This window comes from Ostrea edulis, chromosome 1 (genome assembly GCF_947568905.1).
Source record: "Ostrea edulis chromosome 1, xbOstEdul1.1, whole genome shotgun sequence".
In the NCBI taxonomy this organism is placed as follows: Eukaryota; Metazoa; Mollusca; class Bivalvia; order Ostreida; family Ostreidae; genus Ostrea; species Ostrea edulis.
The window spans coordinates 13857722-13881488 of record NC_079164.1 but is presented as its reverse complement, the minus strand read 5'-3'; the positions used below and the strand labels follow the sequence as shown (position 1 = coordinate 13881488).

Genomic DNA, 23767 nt, shown 5'->3' with positions numbered 1-23767 from the left:
ATTCTAATGAACTTTAAATTTTAATTTTTTTTGGCTCAAAAGTTGGAGGAGGCAGCTGCCTCCTCCGCCTCCATGTAATTTACGGCCTATTGGCGCGTAGCTGCCTATACGCAAGTACGCAACTGCGTACACATCATTTCAGAGAGAGAGAGAGAGAGAGAGATCTTTGCTGTTTAAATATTTGTGCCTCAAAAATAAATATTCCCGGTATTTAATTCAATCAGCATGATAATGTCCATTCAATCAAATCTAAAATCCTTTTTGAATTTAAAATCATTAACATCATATCGAATATCACTTAAATGCACATTATAATACACATGAACGTGTAGTAGACGAATGAGGATATATTTTGTTATCAGTAAAATTTACCAAATTCACGTCACTTGTCCAAAACAACGGAAGAAAATCGTAAAACGAATGTAAATCAGTCCAAGTACACACAGTGAATTGGCATCATAAAAGACTTTAGAAAATGATTTTGTGAATTCTTTTGGGTTTGGAAATTGACAAGAAACTCTATACACAAAAAAATAAGTGATTTCATTGGTAAAACGCAAATGCTTTAGAATGCTTCATCCCAATAAGATTTTGTCCTGGACCCACTGGGACCTCAAGGTGGTCCTGGACCCCTTGCCATACTTTGCGTACACTTCATTTTCTTTCTGGCTACGCCCCTGCAGTGAGTCATTGGCGAATTTAGAGCCTCCCTTTTGTGACCGAAAAAAAAAAAAAAAGGATTTCACACTCTACATACAAACAAATGCAGAAAATTAATAAATGAATATTTGATTTTATTATGTATAAAGTATAGCTAGAATAACCCATAAAGGTATCCTAAAAAGCCTCAAAACGCTGTAGCTATCACACCTAAAGTTTACATGTACCCCCCCCCCCCCTTTTAAAAAAAAAAAAAACAAATCCTGGATCCGCCACCGAACAATGATCACCAGGGACATGGAATCTCTCAATTTGAAGTAAACATTTCTCTATAAAAACGAAAATATGATATTTTGACATATTTTCCATATCTAATAGAAGGATATACACCTGGGGGGGGGGGGGGGGGGGGGGGGGGGGGCATCCTAGGAGGTCCACCAGTATTCTTCATCGGGGAGACAGGCGCTCCCCGGGTCAGAACGTAATAGCGAATGATAATTACTGTTACAAGCGGGAGCATAAATACTGATTTCACGATGTTTTACCGAAGGCTTGCTCTTTTAATTAACAGTGGACTGATTTGACGATGTGGTAATCAGCAGACAACAGATGGTTACTGGTTTCTGCGAATCAGCTACTTCTAGAAATCATAATTACTTGAATCTCCGAAAATGTTACTCTACAACCATTCTGGACGAAATCAGCCAATCATTTGAGATTCTCATGAAAGGTGAAGATACCGAACAGTGATCAATCTCATGACTCCCACAAGCAATACAAAATAAAGAGTTGGGCAAACACGGGTCCCTGGATATACCAGAGGTGGGATCAGGTGCCCAGCATCCCCTGTCGACCGGTCACACCCGCCGTGAACCCTATATCTTGATCAGGTAAACAGAGTTTATGCATATGACGTCAGAATTGAAAGTTTGAAGTGTATGTCTCCTGAACATGAATTTGTTTGGTTTATGTACCTTCCAGAATTTTCACTCGGACTGAAACGTCATCAGCTACTCCCTATAGGCGAAGACTCAAATTTCGAACTATACATTGCGCTCAGAGCCGCAGCAATTTCTAAGGAACCAAAACTCACTTCAACACTCACCATCTAGTTTTACGTCTTTAGATGTAGCCGAAGTAAGCGCGGGACTGGAACCCGCAACCTCTTGTTCACGAAGCGATTGTTCCACTCAGCATGACCGGTTCCTTAACGTGAAAATGGTGTGTGTGTGTGTGTGTGTGTGTGTGTGTGTGTGTGTGTGCAAAGTATACATTATAATTCAAAATTTTACAATTGGCACGATTGAATTTTTCATGACATATGTTCAAAAAATATAAATATATATATCAGATTTAACGCAAACTTACTGATGAAAATTTCGTAATATCTCTGTGACCTTCGCTTTTTTCGAGGTTTTAAAAAAGGTGTATCATGTGTACATTACTTTTTTTTAATGTACACATGATACACCTTTTTTAAAACCTCGAAAAAAAAGCGGATTTTGGTGGTGGATTTTATTTATATAATCTATTATTCGGACACAAATCATGCAAAACTTCAATTTATTATTCGGGAACAAATAATACAATACTTCAATATCTGACAACTGAGCCCCTGTGAGCATAGGCCTAAATTTCGCAGCCCTTCACCGGAAATGGTGACGTCTCCATATGAGTGAGAGATTCTCAAGTGGGACGTTAAACAATATACAATCAGTCCATGAAAAATAAATTATTTCGACATGCAAAGGAAGATAAATTGGGTGACCCCCTCCCACTTTATCTTATGCAGTAGTAGTGAATGGCAAGAGTGTATATGTTTGAAATGGTGAATTGAGCTCATGTGCGGAAGGATGAACCAAGAAGGAAAGGTCAAGGTCACCAAAAGTGTGGTTTCTTCACAAGCAATATATTATATCGCTTGTGTTCGAATTTACAATTAAGGAGAAATGTTAAACCAGAGAAAGATATGTACAGCAATGTTTTGAAATTGAAAATTTTCAAATTCACTTTATTTAGTCAAAAAATGCAGTTTTAGCGGATTACTAGAAAGCAATCTGAAAAAATTCAAACCCCTGTTGGACTTCAACCCGCGATCTACAGTTTATCAGTCGACGTGCTAACCTTCTGAGCTACTCGGCTAAACAATTAAATCTGAAAGGACTAGACTACCGGTAATATTGCTGAAATTTACAATTTCGTTCATGTGTAAAAATAAATCAGTCATTATGACGGTGCAGAGAATCTAAAATAAAGAAAAATATTGGGACTGGTCTGTTCCAATATTTTTTCAGAGAATTACAGATCTGCAGCTACCTTAAAGAGTACTCTTCAATACCTTATATTCCTAAATTCAATATTGCGTTACTTCGTGAGAGGCATCACTCGCGAAATAAAGTTACTCGCTTTTAATTTTCTTTTGCTAAAATACATGCAAGTACTTCTGATTAACAGACGTCACGCGAATTCATGTTCAGCAATTTGACGTCGTGTAAAATAAGGACTCTACAGTAGTAAATTGGAACCCAAGAGATATACTATATTACCTGTAGTGTCCACGTGACCTACGTTTCATTATGTTGTTCCCTTTTTTAATATTTCAAGTGCAGTCTTGGTCCCTAGGCTACTAGCTTTTAGTTTAGATATCAAAGGTCAAAACCACTGAAAGTTACTCAACAGATATTGTGGGAATGCTATCGTTTGATATGCCATGTTGTGAGTTTCACTTTGCAGAGCCAGCACACTGGCTTCCCTCTAAGTCGACATTGTGCACGCCAATATCATATATCTAAACTTTATATTAGAAAATTTTCATTCGTTATCAGGGCCGTAAATTACATGGAGGCGGAGGAGGCAGCTGCCTCCTCCAACTTTTGAGCCAAAAAAATTAAAATTTAAAGTTCATTAGAATTTATGTTGTTTCCAATAACTAAGAACATGATACCTCTCTTAAAAAGCATTCCAAATCTTTCTTTTAGAATGAGTTAGTCAAGTAACATCTTAGAAGGCCCTAGAATCAAGGATTTTGCACGAAACGTGTTCAGTGTGCACAAAATGTGCTCAGCGTCTGGGGGCCTGGGTGGCCCCCAGACCCCCGCCTATTTTCCTGCCTCCTCCAAATTGAAGATTAATTTACGGCCCTGGTTATCTAATCTTAAAAAAGGGCTTGAGCCAGAAAGAGAGAAAGAATCTGGAGCCCAACGAGCACGTGGTCAATTGGTACATGTACCACTTGGCTATGGTAAAGGCGATAGATTAATTTTAAAATACGCCAAATGTTGATGTCACCCAATCACAAGATTTCGTCACCGAGTTCAAATGAAATGTCGTACATATACCGCCCCCTTTTTTAGTCTGTTAAATAATTCTAAATCAGATCGAGACACAACACGGTAGGCGTTAGAGGTTATCCGGCAGACTTAAACAACACACGGTGAAACATCCCCGAGTTTTTAATTCGTCGCTCTACATGTACCTCATTATTTGTTGCATCCTTGGGGCAGGTGCTCTGTATGACGCGTCTCACACTAGCAGTCCGTGTTGGACATACAAAACGCCTGATTCTAAGTTGACACGCCCAGATAAGAAAAGAAATCCCCAGAATCGAGGAGTAATTCTGATTGTAAACATCTGGAAGAAATTTCCCAAAATTAAAAGATTTCTAAATAATTTTAGTACATTTTCTCCGTCCCATCTGGGCTTATTGACAGCTGTTTCAGGAGATTCTATTCCCACATATACAGTATGTATACATTTTCAAATACACAGCAACAAGTACATATATGTAACAATCGTTATCACTTTGTATAGAAATTAAAAATAACTTTGACAAAGGGTTGAGGTCCTGTTTGTAGTAACACATAAAAAATAAACCACCATAGTCTCCTATCTGTTGTCTACATAATATCATTGCTGTCTACTCAATATCCGTTTGTTTAGATCAAGTATATCTATGCCTCGGTCAATATCTGTTGATGTCGAGGTCTGCTGATGCACAAGTGATCATTTAAGGAATCAGTGGTATCTGTGGATGAATTGGTCAATATCTGCTGAATTCAGTCTATTATGTCTCCGTCGACATTTGTGTAAATCTAGGAATTAAGAATCCTATGTGAAGTACATTACAAATGTAAATGTCTAGATGCATCAATATTTCCAGTTAGGTGTTTACACCTCTACAAAACGGATTTAAACACATATCAATATTTGGAATTAGATATCTCGTTTGTTTTATTCATCTATTTCATGGAGTGTTTAAAATCACTTGCATCATCTGCTTGTAAGTTTCCACTCCACAACAAGTTTCAATCTACAGTATACTATACACTTTTGTCGATTTATGAATCATAAACTGTGCACAGCTTAGAATTCAATCTGGTCATTTTCATCTCTTCCCAACAAAGCACATGCATATGTAAATTCATTGTAAAAATCATTTCTGTTTTATGTAAAGTAGTATGTGCTGTATAAAGCGATGATAAAAGGACTCCCTAGCACCAACATCCATGCAAGTCGGTCAATAGATAAAAGCTAATGTTCATTGTTGTCTATATGTCTGACTTTATAAGTACAGATTATCATCATCATGATTTATGTTGCTTTACTGTAGTATAGATCATGATTTTTACCCTCCACAAAATAAAACGGTAGTGAAAATAGGTATGTTATAATAATCATTTCATCATAAACCACTAAAAAAAAATTATATATGACAAACTGATTTATTGTGCAATCATTCACATTCCTGTGTCATCAAAATATAGAAACATCTTGAAAAGATGACAATTATTAACTAGATGTGTTCCTGCAACACAAATGCCCCCACTGCCAACAGAGTTTTCTAGGACTTTATATTGCCATTTTATTCCAGTGAATTGATGATAAATGTAATTTGATAACTATATCCCAAGTTTCAATTCAAATCGTCCTTGTATATTAACTGAGATAATGAGTAGAAACTAAATTGTTTGAAAGTTTTCAGAGTGCAAGTGGTTCAATTCTTCCAAAAATTATTCAACCAAATCCAAACTTTCCCTGCATTTTTATGTCCCAAAATTTAATTCAAATGCCTATGCCTGATTGAGGAAATGAGGGTGAGGAAACTATGAATTACCTGAAATTTTTTTTAAGTCCAAGGGGTATAACTGTCAATTTTTCTTTACCTGAACAAAATATAAACATGACTTGTGTATTCTTGTGATGTCTGAATTCAAAATGTCCATGCATGACTGATAACGAGTGGAGACAATGCATTGTTTGATTTTTTTAAGTCCACTGGGGCACAACTTTTGTCAAAAATTATTCAACCAGAACCAAACAAGAACTTGACCTGAATTTTCTCGTGATGGGATTTCATTTGAATAGGTGTATCTACAGCTGATATAATGAATGAAAACTGAATTTATGACGGAAGGACAGGAGAGGGCAACACTATATAACCCAGCCATCTCAAGCCGGGGGCATAAAAATCAACTACAATAGCAAATATTGCTGTAATAGTAATAAATAAACTGAAGAAAAACATATTGAATTAAATATTGCAAAATATCTGCATCTGAATTCTTCATTCAATCTTCAATACATGAAGAAACCTAAAACTCTCTTACATTTTCAATTTAAACACAGATACATGTATTCACAAAGTCAATGTTGATGCATATAATAAAACCCTAAAAATAGCCCAAAAATGCCAAAATGGAACAGGCACCCTCTGCCACATGTTAGGTCCTTTTAAGAAACTTTTCATTTGATTGGTTCATACTAACTACTGGCTTCAATGAACCAATCCACATTCATTAGTATAAAAATAGATATTCATTTGCAGTGAATTTCATTCATTCAAGTCATATATGCAAATTTTACAAACAATCAAAATATTTCTTGTTTAATACAAAATATGCTATAAAATTCAACATTTTCCCTACATCTTTATACTTCTAATTACATGCATTGGGTATCCATTTCTCACTAAAAATTCTCCATGAAAATGTAAAAATTCTCAATGAAATAATTTTCCGTACTTTCACGACAGCTTGCGTTATGTTCAGTGATGTCTGATGCATGTCGACGTCCAGTGATGTCTAATGCATGTCGACGCGGCGGTAATACAGAAGATAAGGCACACGTCCTGGGAAATTCTTCAGCACTGCACCAACAGACACGTGCTTGACCAAGCTGTCATCCATCATGATCCAGTTATTGACCGCAGGGTGGTATACAGCGGTGGTGTAGTGACCGCCGGTCGCCTTCTTCCCGTGGTGGTACACTACTGTTAATGTTTTAAAAAACACTCACAATTGAAAATTGGTATAATAAATGAAAAAAAGGGAAAATTTCACTATAATTCTTAAATGATGGATTGTATAATCAGAATCGTGTAGAAAATACATATTCTATAATACTGCTATATATTATAAATTAATTTTATGGGGTCATAATTTTCCTGGTTTCAGAAGAATAATCCTGTTTATAGCGATTAGATTTGGAAGTGCAAGATTTGTCTATCTTGATCGTAGATCATTTTTATCAGGGACAGCGTGTCCAAACAGTAAAAATTTCACTACCCCATAGAAATTTATTTTACAATAATTTGAATAAAATTGTCACTAGGTCCATTGTTACACAACAGGTATGTATTGTCTTGCTTTAAATCAGCCAGTATATCTTATATGGTACATGAAATCTTAAATTGGCTTGTATAAGTGGAGTGATAAATCTAAAGCCCTTCAGGCTTCAGAGGATTTGATAATGTGAATGCTCAACTTCATACGCCAGTGAAGTTTTTCAAATTGATAATCTGAACTAAATTGAATATTGCACACCTCTGGTAATTTTACTGCATTAAACAAAGTCTTACCAGCAAAAAGTTTGTAGGATCTCTGGTGAAGCTGAAGCTTGTTCCGGACATTAGGGGACAACAGATCTACAATATACAGCGATTCATTAGTGACCTAATCAACCTGTCATCAACTTAAAAGTATCCAAAACACCCATCAATTCTACCCACGTCTTCTTTTTACCAGTTATTGTAATTTGTCATCATCTTTGAATAATGTTCCGTTATACAGTATGTGTTCTGTTGTATAATGTTCCATTATACAGTATGTGTTCTGTTGTATAATGTTCCATTATACAGTATGTGTTCTGTTGTATAATGTTCCATTATACAGTATGTGTTCTGTTGTATAATGTTCCATTATACAGTATGTGTTTTGTTATATAATGTTCTGTTATATAATATTCTGTTGTATAATATTCTGTTGTATAATGTTCCATTATACAGTATGTGTTTTGTTTAATTATATCAATGTTGTGTTATACATGTATGACAATGTTGTATTATAATGAACAGAACGTTCCTCACCTTTGGTGATTTCAAGGTCGATGCCATACTCTAGATTCTTCAAAAGTTTCTGACTGCCACCATCTTTATCATAGACGAAGAATTTAAGATGGAGGATAAGGACGGGAGGAAGTTCCTCTAATGTCACATGACGCACCACATCTACCTGTGAGAACGGCAGTATACAGTATTTAATGACATACACTTATAAACCAAGTCTTATCCACATAGATTGAATTCCTGTAACATAGCATCACGATTGCTAAATTCAAATACTACTGTACAGCCCCATTCTTCAACTTTGATGAATTTGGACAATCTCAGATACTAACACCACTGATTTGATACAACTTTGATGAATTTCGGATATCAACATCAGTGATTTCTAGTTGAAGACTCAATTTCAAATATCAATATCATGATTTCTCATTGAAATTCAGACTCAAATTCAGATATTAACATCTATGATTTCTATTTGAAGTTTAGATTCAATTTCATATATCAACATCAGTGATTTATATTTGAAGTTTAGACTAAATTTTGAATATCAACATTGATGATTTTTATTTGAAGTTGACTCAATTTTGGATTTAACAATGATTTCTATTTGAAATTCAGACTCAAATTTCAGATATCAACATTGATGATTTCTGTTCGAAACACTTTTGAGTGTTTTTTGTCTAATCAGAACCATACAATAAGTCGCACAACAAAAGCAAGAATGTTTGAGATCTAAAACATGTAAACTACACATGGCAATCTGTTCCTTAAGTTGCTATTGTACACTGAGTGGAGACATTGAAGGAAAGCATGCTTAAATTATTGACAATACTGAAGTCGCAGTCTGCATAGAATGAAATGGTTCTCCCCACAACATCGTCTCATTTTGTAGACAGAAATTAAAAAAGCACTGGATTCAATCTCCCTTTACCTCAGCTTTAGTTTTGGAACAAGTGAATCCTGATACTGATTCCCTAGACACCAGCCCTTCCAAGGCCTCTTTTACCGAGTGGACTTTATCCGACTACAAAGAGAAAAGAAAATATGATATGGTGCATCAGCAAGATTAAAATTTTAAACAGCTTTGGCACTGAAGCAAATGTTGCACTAAAACACGAAATCTATATTGTCTATCAGTTATTGTTCATAACAGACACATTAATTCTGAAGACACCAAATAGTGTGCCAGCTCTGATTAAACTAAATCACATCAGCGCTAACTAAATTACAAATACAGTCAAACCTCGTTATCTCAAACTCAATGGGACTGAGAAAAACTTCCAGATATCTGACAATTCAAGGGTAAAGTACATAAGAATAACTGGTTGGGACTTCCGAATCACTTTGACATATCCTCGGTATTCGAGATAAAAGCGTTTGAGATACGGAAGTACAACTGTATATTAAGTATTTCCTACTGATTGATTTCTGAAGATAATCAGTGTTTCTCCACTTCTGCATACATGCGGTGCTGTGACAAGAAGATTCTTTTATGTACATGTGAATATCAGTTTCTCCTGGTAGTGTAATATAGAGAGGCTCTAACACCAAATAATGGGCAACACAGGCGAGTGGACAATGGCTATATTACCGTAATGTTATATCAAAATCTATTCTTGTATGTTTAAGTGAAGAGTGAATCCTAACTGAAGTATGACTGTAACTATGTGATGAAGTTAATTTTCATTTTGTTAGTTTTTTGTGGTATTGTCTGTAAATAGTTGTTTATGCTTGTAAGGTGTTTCCGTAGTGTGAGTGTTGGTCGATAAGGCTATTTTTAGCATACCGGTTTGGTCAGTCAGAGTAGTGGCTGTTTGTCAAGCGTGCGGCCACGTTTTCATGCTGTCCAGCAGGGGTCTTTTCTTGGCGAATTCCAGAAGAGTCTGGGTAATGGGTAGCCAGAGAGACAAACATTTTACTGTGTGGGCATAGGTCTTCTCCAGCCGGTAAGCTATTTTTGTGTGAAAATATTTGCGAGGTTTCGGGTTAATTTTCTCGTGTATTGTGTTTTCAATTTTGTTGTTACCCAAGTCACTTTGTGTATAGGTTTTATGTTAAGTTATTGCTATTTCAGTGCAGAGGGGATTTAAGAGGCTATCTGGGCCATATCAGTCAGTACTCTCAGCATTTCAGCAGGTGCTCGGCGTGGGAATCAGAACACGTGAGACAGTGCTGTATGTACATGGGTGTTCCACGTGGTGGACTTGGCAATTATTTTGTGAGCCTAGTGTTGCCATTGGTTTGAAGTCGGCGTTACCCAGTATCGTTGTTCAGTGAGAGACCTGTGAGTCCGGGACTGGAAGCGGAGGGGTTCGAGCTGTATGGAGGCCTGGTAGTGCCAAGTGTGACGTGGCGTTAAATTAAATTGTGCTGAGTAGCCAAACTTTCATATTGTGTTTCAGTAAACTAACATTTTATCAAAAAGGAATTTGAGAAATTTGTACAAAACGTAATTTACTACTGTTTAACTTTTTCTGTAGTTAGCGGAATTAGCGACTATTTGAACCATTATGTAATACATTTATTACCAGTTATATTTTCAGCCTGGAATGACATACTTGTTGTATTAACTATTGAATTGTCTTGACAGTTATACGTTATATTGATTGTCAAATTTGCCAGGTTTATTATACCAATTTATATTTCTTTCTCGGTGAGAGAGTATGGGTGTGTGAATGTGAAAGTGTGATTTCTTTGTTTTTCAAACATCTCTATATTTCTTATCTTATAGCTAAATAAATTTTCTTTTTATTTATTCTACAATTTATCATTTTCTCTATTGCCTACACAAAATCCAAAAGAACTTCATTACAAACTAATTACCTGAATATCTAACTGATGAATGGCTGTAACTAATGACCTGAATATCTAACTGATGAATGGCTGTAACTAATGACCTGAATATCTAACTGATGAATGGCTGTAACTAATTACCTGAATATCTAATTGAAAAGTGGCTGTAACTAATGACCTGAATATCTAACTGATGAATGGCTGTAACTAATGACCTGAACATCTAACTGAAGAAAGGCAAACTAATTACCTGAATATCTAATTGAAGAGTGACATATGGCTTAACTAATGACCTGAATATCTAACTGATGAATGGCTGTAACTAATGACCTGAATATCTAACTGATGAATGGCTGTAACTAATGACCTGAATATCTAACTGATGAATGGCTGTAACTAATGACCTGAATATCTAACTGAAGAAAGGCTGTAACTAATTACCTGAATATCTAACTGATGAATGGCTGTAACTATTACCTGAATATCTAACTGAAGAATGGCTGTAACTAATTACCTGAATATCTAACTGAAGTGTGAAGAATGGCTGTAAGGTTGCAGAATCTTTGGAAGACGCTTTGTACAAAGCAGATCTTGTGTAGCCCACAAAGATCTCAGCTAATGGTGTCTTCTCAAAAGTTGCCTGAAATAGAAATGAATGAAAAACTTCTCTATATAGAATATTTTATATCATATTCATCCTAAAATGGTCATGAAATATTTATTCGCAAAATTCTTCTACCAAAGTCTGTGAATTTCTATTTCATTAATAAAAAGAGGTCCATGGGCCACATTACTCACCTGAGCAGCAGTTCCTAGTAATAAACAAGCTTGAGCAAAACTATCATTACACAAGCAGCTTAGTTCAGAAAAAACTTTTCAAAGGTAACGAGTGAAAATCAATTAATTATCAAACTAATTATTAAACTTGACTACAAATTCATCAATTATCATATGCCCTTGTTGACGGATATGGCCTTTCATATTAAAAAATTTTTGTGCCAAGTTTGGTTCCCTGCACATTGCATGTAAAACTTTGATCCACTATTGTGGCCCCACCCTAACCCTAGACTGCTTTCATATAAATTTCAGCTCTTCTGGCCCAGTGGTTCTTGAGAAGAAGATTTTTATAAATGACCCCACCCTATTTTTGCATTTTTTGTAATTATCTCCCCTTTGCAGGGGACATGGCCCTTCATTTGAACAAACTTGAATTCCCTTCATCTAAGGATGATTTGTTCCAAGTTTGTTTGAAATTGGCCCAGACGGGCTCAAAATTTAAAAGGGGCATAACTCCCAGAAAAATAATTGAATCAGAATTTCCTGGTAATATGTACCGTATATACTCGCCAATAGGTTGATTCGCCTATAAGTCGGTTGTATATTTTGTAGGCTATTTTGGAGGGATTTGCTATTGACCCGCTTATAAGTCGGTATAACTTTTTTTTTTTCAAGAATCGGTTGACAATTTCAAATCAATGCTCTAACATTTTCAACTCTGTTTCAAATAATACTTTTGTGAAATATTTATGAATATTTTGTGATATTTATTCATTTTCTCAACAAATCAATTTCAATAATATAAAATCATTAAAATATGTAAATACATGTACTTTATGTATATAATCCTAGAATACATGAATAATATAATATGTCCAGTCAATGATAATCACGGTAATCGTAGGAGTACGAAGTTGTTTGAAAAATACTATATATTACGCTGTCCAGAGAAACGCCAATCTTTATAGGACTCGCCTATAAGTCAGATGTAAAGTTTTGGATCAATTTTTAACTCCCAAAAATCCGACCTATAGGCGAGTGTATACAGTACATCTACACAGTGTGTCCTTATTAACTAAAGTTTCTCGAAATTCTGTTCAGCGGTCTCAGAGGAGTTGCGCTGACAAGAATAGGACAGATGGACGGGTCAAAAACATTATAACCTCTGCTTTGTTACTTTGTAGCGTGGGTATAATTAGAATCTTCAAATTATGAAGACTTTTAAAGAGTTTGTTACTGATTATATTTAGCCTCAGCATTTGGGGAAAATCTATAGTATTTAGCCATTGGGAATGGTACCATTTATCGGTTCCAGTTATATAAGAAAAACAAATGCTGTAACAAGAAGCCCACAGGCCTTATCAGTCACCTGAGTATTAGTTAAAAGTATCACTGGGCCCCAAGGGCTATGAAATCTGTAATAATTTTCCTGTTCTGCATATCTAAGCTAAATTAAAATATTGAGCAACAGTTTAAAACAAGACGTGTTCTTAAAACATAAATGCCCCTAAAAGTGTTAGTATTGATGAAAGACTTTACATAATACATATATATGTTATATTAAAACTATATAACTATTTTGGAGTCACCCTAGAGTCAGAACCCTGGGGTTGTAAAATTCACAATTTTGATTTTGGTACATCCCTTTTTTTTCTTTTCCTAAATATACATTTAGTTTATTAACAGTATCAGCAAAATTAAAAAGTCTTTCAAATGACAGAGAAAATAATAATGTTAATTTTGGCCCCACCCTGGTACCAAAACCCCTACCTCTTGAATCATGAAATTTACAAATTTGGTAAAGTGGTACCTGCTCCTTCTAAATATCCATTCAATTTCAATTTAGTATCAATAGCATTAAAGAGGATGCTATTCAAACACTTAACACATAAGAAAAACATTATATGCCAACTTTGATTCCACCCTGGAGTCAGAACCTCTACCTCGGAATCATGAAATTTACTGTTTTGGTATGGGCCTTCCCGTTCTACCTCACTATGCATTTAGTTTTCTTGCAGCTATGCAAGATGTAGAGAAGACTTTTGAAAACTGGTATTTTTTTGTCCTGTCCCTAAGGTCCTGGGGGTGCAGGAGTCCTGAAATTTACAATTTATGTCCCTATTGTTCCAAAGACGCTTTATACCACATTTGAAAATAATTGGAAGGGTAGCTTTCAAGAAGTTAAAAATGTTCAACTATTAACGAACAACAGACGACCAACAACAACAGACGACCAACAACAACATACACAAACTAAAAGCAATAGAATGACTCAGGTGACCCAACAATTGACGAGAAACACTTCCTACAACAGTCTAGGCCTTGACAATAACACATGTACATACTCGTCATGTGAGAACAATAACACATGTACATACTCATCATGTGAGAACAATAACACATGTACATACTTGTCATGTGAGAACAATAACACATGTACATACTCGTCATGTGAGAACAATAACACATGTACATACTCGTCATGTGAGAACAATAACACATGTACATACTCGTCGCGTGAGATCAATAACACATGTACATACTCATCATGTGAGAACAATAACACATGTACATACTCGTCATGTGAGAACAATAACACATGTACATACCCGTCGTGTGAGAACACTCTTCTTTTTGGGTCCGACTTGTTCCCAGGAGTCTGCATTGTCTGAACTCTCTTCTACAGACACATCTTCCATTACACTGCCGTTGGCGGCATTAGAATCTATAAAAACAATAACTCAAAAGTGCATCCTTACATAACCTGGAACAATTGTCCCCCATCAGCAACACTTCATTCAACCATTAAATTAATAAAAAATGCAAAGTGAAACTAATAATATTTAAGAGATTTTTCTTTAAAATTTAAGGGCATTTTCATAAAACTTGCTCATTCTGAGCACTCACCTGTGAGTGTTCCCTTGGCAAATTTAATAAGAGTGGTCATTTCTTCATGCATTCCATCTAATATACAACTCAGGAACTCCTCTGCATCTTCCTGTCTCCCAAGCTGTAAAGTCAGATAAAGTATTTCATTTCATTTAGATTGATGATGATGATAAAGTAATTCTGTTCAGTTGATTAATTCTGTGGATACATTGCATCCGAGTTAGACGTCAAACCATTGTTTGAAATGTTTATTTGAAATATGATTATGTGACATCATATCATAGCCTATAGTTTGTTACAATTTCATCTAATGAATATTACTTCTGGTTTTAAAAACCAATTATGGAAATCAAATGATTAAAAATGACTATTAACATTTTTTCGGTTGATCGTAAACTTGAGCTTCAATCCATATTGATGTAGTTTTCTGTCCAATGTTTTTTTTTATTGATACCTTGATCAAACGAAAAAATGTTAGGGTAAAGCATATATAAGAACAAGAGGCCCATGGGCCACATTGCTCACCTGAGTCACCTTGGCCCATATCTGAAGACTTTCCATATATATTTGCATGTAAGACCTAATAGTCCCTATTATGGCCCAAACTACCCTTTGCAAACTTGAATCTACACTATGTTAGAAAGCTTTCATGTAAATGTCAACTTCTTTGGCCCAATGGTTCTTGAGAAGAAGATTTTTAAAGCTTTTTCCTATATTTATATGTAAAACTTTGAACCCCCCCCCCCCCCCCCCCCCCCCCCCCCCCCCCCTGGGGGGCCATGATTTGAACAAACTTGAATCTGCACTATGTCAGAATTTTCATGTAAAAATCAGCTTTTCTGGCTCAGTGGTTCTTGAGAAGAAGATTTTAAAAGATTTTTCCTATATATTTGTATGCAAAACTTTGATCCCCCTTGGGGCCCCATCCTATCCCAGGGGGCCATGATTTGAACAAACTTGAATCTGCACTATGTCAGAAAGTTTTCTTGTAAAAATCAGCTTTTCTGGCTCAGTGGTTCTTGAGAAGAAGATTTTTAAAGATTTTTCCTATTTATTTGTATGTAAAACTTTGATCCCCTATTGTGGCCCCATCCAACCCCCGGGGCCCATGATTTGAACAAACTTGAATCTGCATTAGGTCAGGAAGCTTTCATGTAAATCTCCGCTTTTCTGGGTTAGTGGTTCTTGAGAAGAAGATTTTTAAAGTTTTTCCCTATATATTTGTGTGTAAAACTTTGATCCCCCCTTGTGGCCCCATCTTATCCCCGGGGGCCATGATTTGAACAAACTTTTGAATCTGCACTATGTCAGAAAGTTTTCATGTAAAAATCAGCTTTTCTGGCTCAGTGGTTCTTGAGAAGAAGATTTTTAAAGATTTTTCCTATATATTTGTATGTAAAACTTTGATCCCCTATTGTGGCCCCATCCAACCCCCGTGGCCCATAATTTGAACAAACGTGAATCTGCATTATGTCAGGAAGCTTTCATGTAAATCTCAGCTTTTCTCGCTTAGTGGTTCTTTAGAAGAAGATTTTTAAAGTTTTTCCCTATATATTTGTATGTAAAACTTTGATCCCCCCTTGTGGCCCCATCCTACCACCGGGGGCCATGATTTGAACAAACTTGAATCTGCAATATGTCAGGAAGCTTTTAGGTAAATTTCAGCTCTTCTGACCCAGTGGTTCTTGAGAAGATTTTTAAATGACCCCACCCTATTTTTGCATTTTTGTGATTATCTCCCCTTTGAAAGCGACATGGTCCTTCATTTGAACAAACTTGAAAGCCCTTCACCCAAGGATGCTTTTGGCCATGTTTGGTTGAAATCGGCCCAGTGGTTCATGAGAAGAAGATGAAAATGTGAAAAGTTTACAGACAGACGGACGCCGGACAAAATGTGATCAGAAAAGCTCACTTGAGCCTTCGGCTCAGATGAGCTAAAAACTAACAAGTTACACATGTCACAAAACACTAGATTTATGCCCACCAAACTATCAAACACTGTAGTCAATGGACATTGTAAATGCATTTAATATGTTTTATCAAAGTACAAACTGTATAGCAATTGTTTCGTTCATTCTTTACCACATTATACGGAATAAGTACATTGTGTATGCTGTAGCAGTGAGGATAGTATAATGACCTTGAAGGACTTGTTTGCCTCCATGACCTGGAGCATTCTGTACACATTGGCTGGTTCAAAAGCGGGCCCCGGGGCTAAGTCGGTTAAGGTCTTTTTACCTGTAAATAAAGACATCAGTAAAAGTAGATTTAGAAGAACACAACATAGATTAAGTAATCATAAACTCAAACAACTCCAACTAGACTGGTCCTAACTGGACTATAACGGCCTGTAGGGCTCATCCATTCTTATTGATGAGAGAGACACCAGTTTATGTTTCTCTTGATTACAAGTTACAGGCTACACAGTACACATATTACCCCTGACTTTGACTTGGTGAAACAACTACACCTAAAAGAAGGAAAAAACAAGAACTGTCCTAGTAGGACTAATACCCTTGTAGGGCACATTGGATTATGGGAAATAGTGAATTTGTGCTCATTGAAGAATAAACACATCCTTTTGACATGAAGATTGTTGAAAGCAATTAAAGTAAATGCAAGACTATAGATAAGTTTATTCCAATTTTGGGCCCAGAGGGCATAACAGTAAGACTGTTTATAAAGAAGGAAATTCAAAAAAGAAAGAAAATTTACAACATTAACTACAGGTTACATAGACTGCAAACTGCATGTGGATGCAGCATGTTGGGGAAACAAGTACATACATATATGAATTGCTAATCACGTGTATACACAAGTAAATGGACAGTATCAGTATTATACCAACAAACGAATAATAAACTATAATGATTTTTGCAGTTTTAAAGCATCACTTCTTTTTCTGAAAGTTTGTACTAAATATTCACTCAATTTGACAATTACTGGTTTGTCTTCATTAATCATTAAACTATATATACTCTGCAGTAGTGTTTTATTCAGAATATAGAAGATAGGCTTAATATAATTTCTGAATAATATTACATGGATAGCGTATATGAGCCAGAAAACAACACATCTTTTATTTACAAAATCATCCAAAGACAGACAGGCAAATGGACTGATGTTTACATCATACTTTCTCCTTAACTAATACAGTGTGAAAGAACAGATCATTACAAAATGTAAAAGAAAATGACTAAGTCAATGAAGTGCAAAAAAGCACCTGTAAAATGAAAATATCCATAATTTCCTTGATTGTTGATAAATCTCAATAAAAATGAAAGGAGCACAGCTTCATAATATACATAATATATGCACAAAGTCTAAATCAAACCTGTTCATTGGTTTTTAAAATATACTCTGGAAACTGACAACACCCACTCAACAAGGGGCCCATAGGCCATATCGCTCACCTGAGTCACCTTGGCCCATATCTGAAGACTTTCCATATATATTTGCATGTAAAACCTTAGTCCCTATTGTGACCCCAACCTACCCCTTAAGGCCATGCTTTTTACAAACTTGGAACTGTGGCCCCAACCTACCCCCAGAGGCCATGACTTGAACAAACTTGAATCTGCATTATGTCAGGCAGCTTTCATGTAAATCTCAGCTCTTCTGGTTCAGTGGTTCTTTAGAAGAAGATTTTTAAATGACTCCACTCTATTTTTGCATATTTGTGATTATCTCCCCTTTGAAAGGGGCATGGCCCTTCATTTGTACAAACTTGAAAGCCCTTCACCCAAGGATGCTTTGTGCCAAGTTTGGTTAAAATTGACCTGCTGGTTCTAGAGAAGAAGATGAAAAAGTGAAAAGTTTACAACACCGATGACGCCAACACCGATGACAGACAACGGACAAATTTTGATCAGAAAAGCTCACTTGAGCCTTCGGCTCAGGTGAGCTAAAAATGGAAGAAAAATAGCTATAACTTCCTTGAATATTAAAATATCTCAATAAATTGTAGGTACACAACTTCATTATTCATATAAGATAGACATAAAGTTTTAATGAAATCTGTTCATTGGTGTTAAAGATATCCTCTGGACAAATAATGTCTACGGACAAGATGATTCCAGAATACCCCCAAACTTTGGTTGCGAAGGGTATAAAAAAAATGTGTTACAGGATATTGACAGACTGTACAATAAGAGGTCCACAGCATAAAGGTAACCCTTGTGTTAGAGGATATTGACAGACTGTACAATGAGAGGTCCACAGCATAAAGGTAACCCTTGTGTTAGAGGATATTGACAGACTGTACAATGAGAGGTCCACAGCATAAAGGTAACCCTTGTGTTAGAGGATATTGACAGACTGTACAATAAGAGGTCCACAGCATAAAGGTAACCCTTGTGTTAGAGGATATTGACAGACTGTACAATAAGAAAGGATATTGACAGACTGTACAATAAGAGAGGATATTGACAGACTGTACAATAAGAGAGGATATTGACAGACTGTACAATAAGAGAGGCTATTGACAGACTGTACAATAAGAGAGGATATTGACAGACTGTACAATAAGAGAGGATATTGACAGACTGTACAATAAGAGAGGATATTGACAGACTGTACAATAAGAGGATATTGACAGACTGTACAATGAGAGGTCCACAGCATAAAGCTAACCCCTGCCACAATTAGAGCCTGACTGAAGGGAAATGAATTTTACAATTTAATACACTGTACATCATAACAAAGCATTCAGATGATGGACCTCTTTCTCCTCCTATACAGTTAGAATAGGTCCTCAGTACCCCTTGCTTGTCGTAAGAGGTGACTAAATGAAGTGGTTCTTTGGATGAGACTGCAAAAACCAAGGTCCCGTGTAGGTGTGGCATGATAAAGATCCCCCCTGCTCAATGACGATAAGCGCCGAGCATGGGCCTAAATTTTGCAGCCCTTCACTGGCAAATGGCGACGTCTCAATATGAGTGAAAAATTCTTGAGAGGGACATTAAACAGTATAATTAATGTAATCTAGTGTCAGTCAAATCATTGAAGCTTATAAATGTAATGTACATTAACATTATATGACCATATTGACCCTGCCCTTGGAGCCTTTACTCTTGGGGTTTCAAAATTCACAACTTAGGTACATCCCTTTCTGCTTTTCCTAAATATGCATTTAGTTTTTAAGAAGTCTTTCTAATGATATAGACACATAATCCCTATGACCACTTTGGCCCTGCTCTGGTACCAAAAACCTCTTACCCGAGGATCTTAAAATTTATCATTTTGGTAAAGGGATACTTGTTCCTTCTACAAAAACAAAAACTTAAAATCTTTACCTATTAGGCCACATCAAATCGATTCTCTGGTTCTCAGACCCCCCCCAAATCGGCTTCTGACACAAGTTTATTGCCGCCCCGGAAAAAAAATCGCCGTCACCCATATTTGATCCGTCAAAATAAAATTCGTGTTTTGGCGCCAAAATCGTAAACCACCTTGCTGAATAAGACGTGCTGCTTAGTTGATGTAAACAATATGGCGACAGAAACAGTTCTTGTCAGCATTGAGATTATTTTTAACTCAAGACAGATTGTTCCATGGACAATTATACCGGTAGACTCGACCTTGACAGTTGATACGCTTTGCAAGAAACTTCTGGGCGGTGAATTTAAAGAAATTGAAACCTTGAAGGAACAAATTGATGAAAGCAAGGCCGAGTTGAAGTACGACGTTTTCATAGGTCGAAACAAAACGGCTGACAGCGATAAGGTTTTTTCAACAGTGAAAATTTCCGAAGTGGTTGAACTTTTTGGGAGATATTTAAAAGTGAAAGTGTCTGAAAAAAAAGATAGATTTGCCCTCATCAGATGAACCTTTGACACAGAAAAAGTCGGCGTTTGCCGTTTTGCTGGAGGCCTGAGAAAAACTGAAACTACCTCAAAGACCAAATGAAAATTATAAACGAGATGTTTTAACAAAGTACTTTCTTCCCAACACAAAAAAAACCCCACAGACAAAAAATCCCTACCCATTTGTGACATGGAGATAAACTGAAAAACTAAACCCCCTACCTACCTACCCATTTTTTGAAAAACAATTGTCTGAGAACCAGAGAATTGATTTGATGTGGCCTTACGTTCATGTGGAATGAAACCAAATAGTTTATATTGCACAAGTTATTGTATCTCACCATTAAAGATATATATACAATGTTAATTGGAAAACAAAATAGTACACATGCACCTTTAAACCTAATTGCAATGGTGGGTAGCTCAGTTGGTTAAAATGTCTCAATTGCTGATCTGTACATTGTGGGTTCACATCTAGCAAGGGTTTTTAATTATTATTTCAGATTACTCTTTTTTCTTCTAAAATTACCATTTTTGGGGGTTTTTCCTACCAAATTTGAAAGTTTTCAATTTCAAAATATCATTGCACACATCCCCTACTTTCCATCCACATCAGATTTCTAAGGTGTTATTTCTCCTAAAGAATTTAATGTATTTTCAGTATACAAGTTGTATAATCCAAACCCAACACCATGGCACGAATTCAACAATTTTACTCCTCCTTCCTGCTTATAACAAAACATTTTTAAAGACTTAAAGAGGAATGCTACATCAAAGAAATCTGGTGTGGATGAAAAGTGGAGGATGTGTACAACAATATTTTGAAACTGAAAACTTTCAAATTTACTTTAGTCAAAAAATGCAGTTCTAGTAGAAAGTAATTAATCTTGCTGGACTTGAAACCATAACCTACAATTCAGACATTGACATGCTAACCTACTAAGCTATTCAGCTAAGCAAATATTGTTGATATTCATATTTTCATTCAAGTTTGAAAGGAAGTCAGCCATTATAATGACGTAGTATATTTCCTTAATGCATTATTCAATGATTCACATAGCCCCTCCCTTAGGCACAATCTTTGCTCCAGGGGCCTTGATCTTTAGACATTTTTAGTCCCACCCCAGGGTACGAAAGGACAGGTATAACAAAATTGTTAAATTAAATTGATCTTCCCATAACCTGAAGGATGCTACCAAACATTTTAGGTGAAAATGACACAATGGACTACACATGATGACAGATGGGGACGGATAGCAGTGGGTCACAAGAGTGACTCAGGTGACCTAGAAATATACCATTATAAAGTACATGTACCTTGTCCAGTAAAAAGATTGTTTGAATATTTTTAAAATGGTGAATCATTATTCACAGAGAATTATGCATCTCCATAAGCCAGACACACTAAGAAGCAATTTACCTCTTTCTGTAGGTCTGCCACAAGGGTGGAATTCATGTACAAACTGCACTCTGTAAACAAAGAGAATTATCTCTGTACTCACATGGTTAAAATTCACAATGAAATTTAAATCTTCTTCATTAAAATTACCTTAATCAAGTTTATACAAGTACATAGTTTTTCTTACATGCTATCCAGCATAGGCGTGCAGCTTTTGCCCCTCCTGACAGGGGGGTGAACTGGGAACTTTTTCATCACATTGTAAAATGGAGGACAGGAAACCAATGCCTGCAAAGTCTGAGGAACCAGTCAAGAAAAGTGCATTAAATCTTCATTTTTGTTTTTGCTAGAGTTCTCAAAAATTGTAAAAAAAAAATTTAGTGTTAAATTTAGGATGCAGCACTGACATAACCCTAGTTGCCTAATCTGATGCTTTCGTGTTCATTTTTGCCCAAGTTCTTTAATATAGTAAAAAAATATGTGTTAATTTGAGGATACAGCATTGATATAACACCAGTTGCCTCGGTTCATTAAGCCTCTTGGTTGAAGTCCAATGGGAACATGACTGACCTTCATGCGAGACAGAGAATCTAAAATATATAATGTCATCATAAAGAAAAACGTAACACAATTCTGATACATTTGACGCAGCAAGTTGGAAGGATATGGTTGATGAAATTTTATTAACGGATTAAATGTATCAAGGGGCACAGATCATGGGGTAATTTTACATCTATTTGCAGAAATGACCAATGTTTCCATCGCTTTATATATCCCTCACCATACACACAGCCCTGTCATAAATTCCTTCATTAGATATTTTGTAACTGAATTTGTTTCTTTTTATGAAAATGGAGTTTGTTACTGTAAATCAAATTCCATTTGCGAGAACATCAGTATGTATGCATAATTTTGTGACATTAATGGAAACCAATTGCGAAAATTAAGTTTTCACAAAAAAAACCCCAAAAAAACCCCCCAAAAATCAAATATATAAAACACTGAAGCAAAATATAAAAACATGAAAATAAGGTGTCCGATATAAAAGTGCTCTATAGTATGTAAAGGAGAAGAGTCAGTGCTCTTAACTAGAAAAACGCTACACTGAAACAGCTTACAGTAGATAGGCTTATTACTGACACTACACAGGAGTGTAATACACTACACTGAAACAGCTTACAGTAGATAGGCTTATTACCGACACTACACAGGGGTGTAATACACTACACTGAAACAGCTTACAGTAGATAGGCTTATTACTGACACTACACAGGGGTGTAATACACTACACTGAAACAGCTTACAGTAGATAGGCTTATTACTGACACTACATGGGGGTGTAATACAATACACTGAAACAGCTTACAGTAGATAGGCTTATTACTGACACTACACAGGGGTGTAACACACTACACTGAAACAGCTTACAGTAGATAGGCTTATTACTGACACTACACAGGGGTGTAACACACTACACTGAAACAGCTTACAGTAGATAGGCTTATTACTGACACTACACAGGGGTGTAATACAATACACTAAAACAGCTTACAGTAGATAGGCTTATTACTGACACTACACAGGGGTGTAATACAATACACTGAAACAGCTTACAGTAGATAGGCTTATTACTGACACTACACAGGGGTGTAATACAATACACTAAAACAGCTTACAGTAGATAGGCTTATTACTGACACTACACGGGGGTGCTCACAGATATTGTCATATTGAACATAAATGCTGGTTTTACACTATCCGTGTACTTGTTGTCTGAGTGATTGAAATCCATTCACAAATCAATGAGACATTACTAAAGCAATCATTACACTATATTCTTACCTCCAAACGTTCTAGCAAGGGGATCTTCGGAGACGTTAACAGGCGCACTTGGTTCTCTTGTTTCTGTTTGAGGTGTCTCTGTTGGTTTAGGAGAATCATTCGAGGGAGGCTGTGACCAATTTGTCACTACAAATCCCTGCTTTGCTGGGTCCACATTACTGAACAGCCCCGCCCATGACGCAGACTTTGGTTTGACAGCTTGTGGAGGAACACTTTGCGATGAGGTACTTTGTACAGCAAACCCTGGGCTGGCATCTTTTG

General features: G+C 36.1%; 1 protein-coding gene across 1 annotated transcript in view; it reads right to left on the bottom strand.

Moving 5' to 3' along the window:
- Nucleotides 1-5352: 5352 nt before the first annotated feature.
- The window catches only part of LOC125661207 (ubiquitin carboxyl-terminal hydrolase 10-like), a 27307-nt gene continuing 8892 nt past the window's right edge, over nucleotides 5353-23767 (bottom strand). Inside the window, exons 4-15 of the mRNA XM_048893147.2 lie at nucleotides 23507-23767; nucleotides 22163-22254; nucleotides 21852-21961; nucleotides 21686-21735; nucleotides 16602-16699; nucleotides 14480-14582; nucleotides 14182-14297; nucleotides 11310-11435; nucleotides 8934-9026; nucleotides 8024-8168; nucleotides 7517-7582; nucleotides 5353-6928 (exon numbers count right to left, since the gene is read on the bottom strand). The exon at nucleotides 23507-23767 is cut by the window's right edge and continues 1173 nt beyond it. Coding sequence (XP_048749104.2) covers nucleotides 6741-6928; nucleotides 7517-7582; nucleotides 8024-8168; nucleotides 8934-9026; nucleotides 11310-11435; nucleotides 14182-14297; nucleotides 14480-14582; nucleotides 16602-16699; nucleotides 21686-21735; nucleotides 21852-21961; nucleotides 22163-22254; nucleotides 23507-23767 — 1448 coding nt within the window. The 3' untranslated portion in view covers nucleotides 5353-6740. The remainder of the gene's footprint in view (nucleotides 6929-7516; nucleotides 7583-8023; nucleotides 8169-8933; nucleotides 9027-11309; nucleotides 11436-14181; nucleotides 14298-14479; nucleotides 14583-16601; nucleotides 16700-21685; nucleotides 21736-21851; nucleotides 21962-22162; nucleotides 22255-23506) is intronic.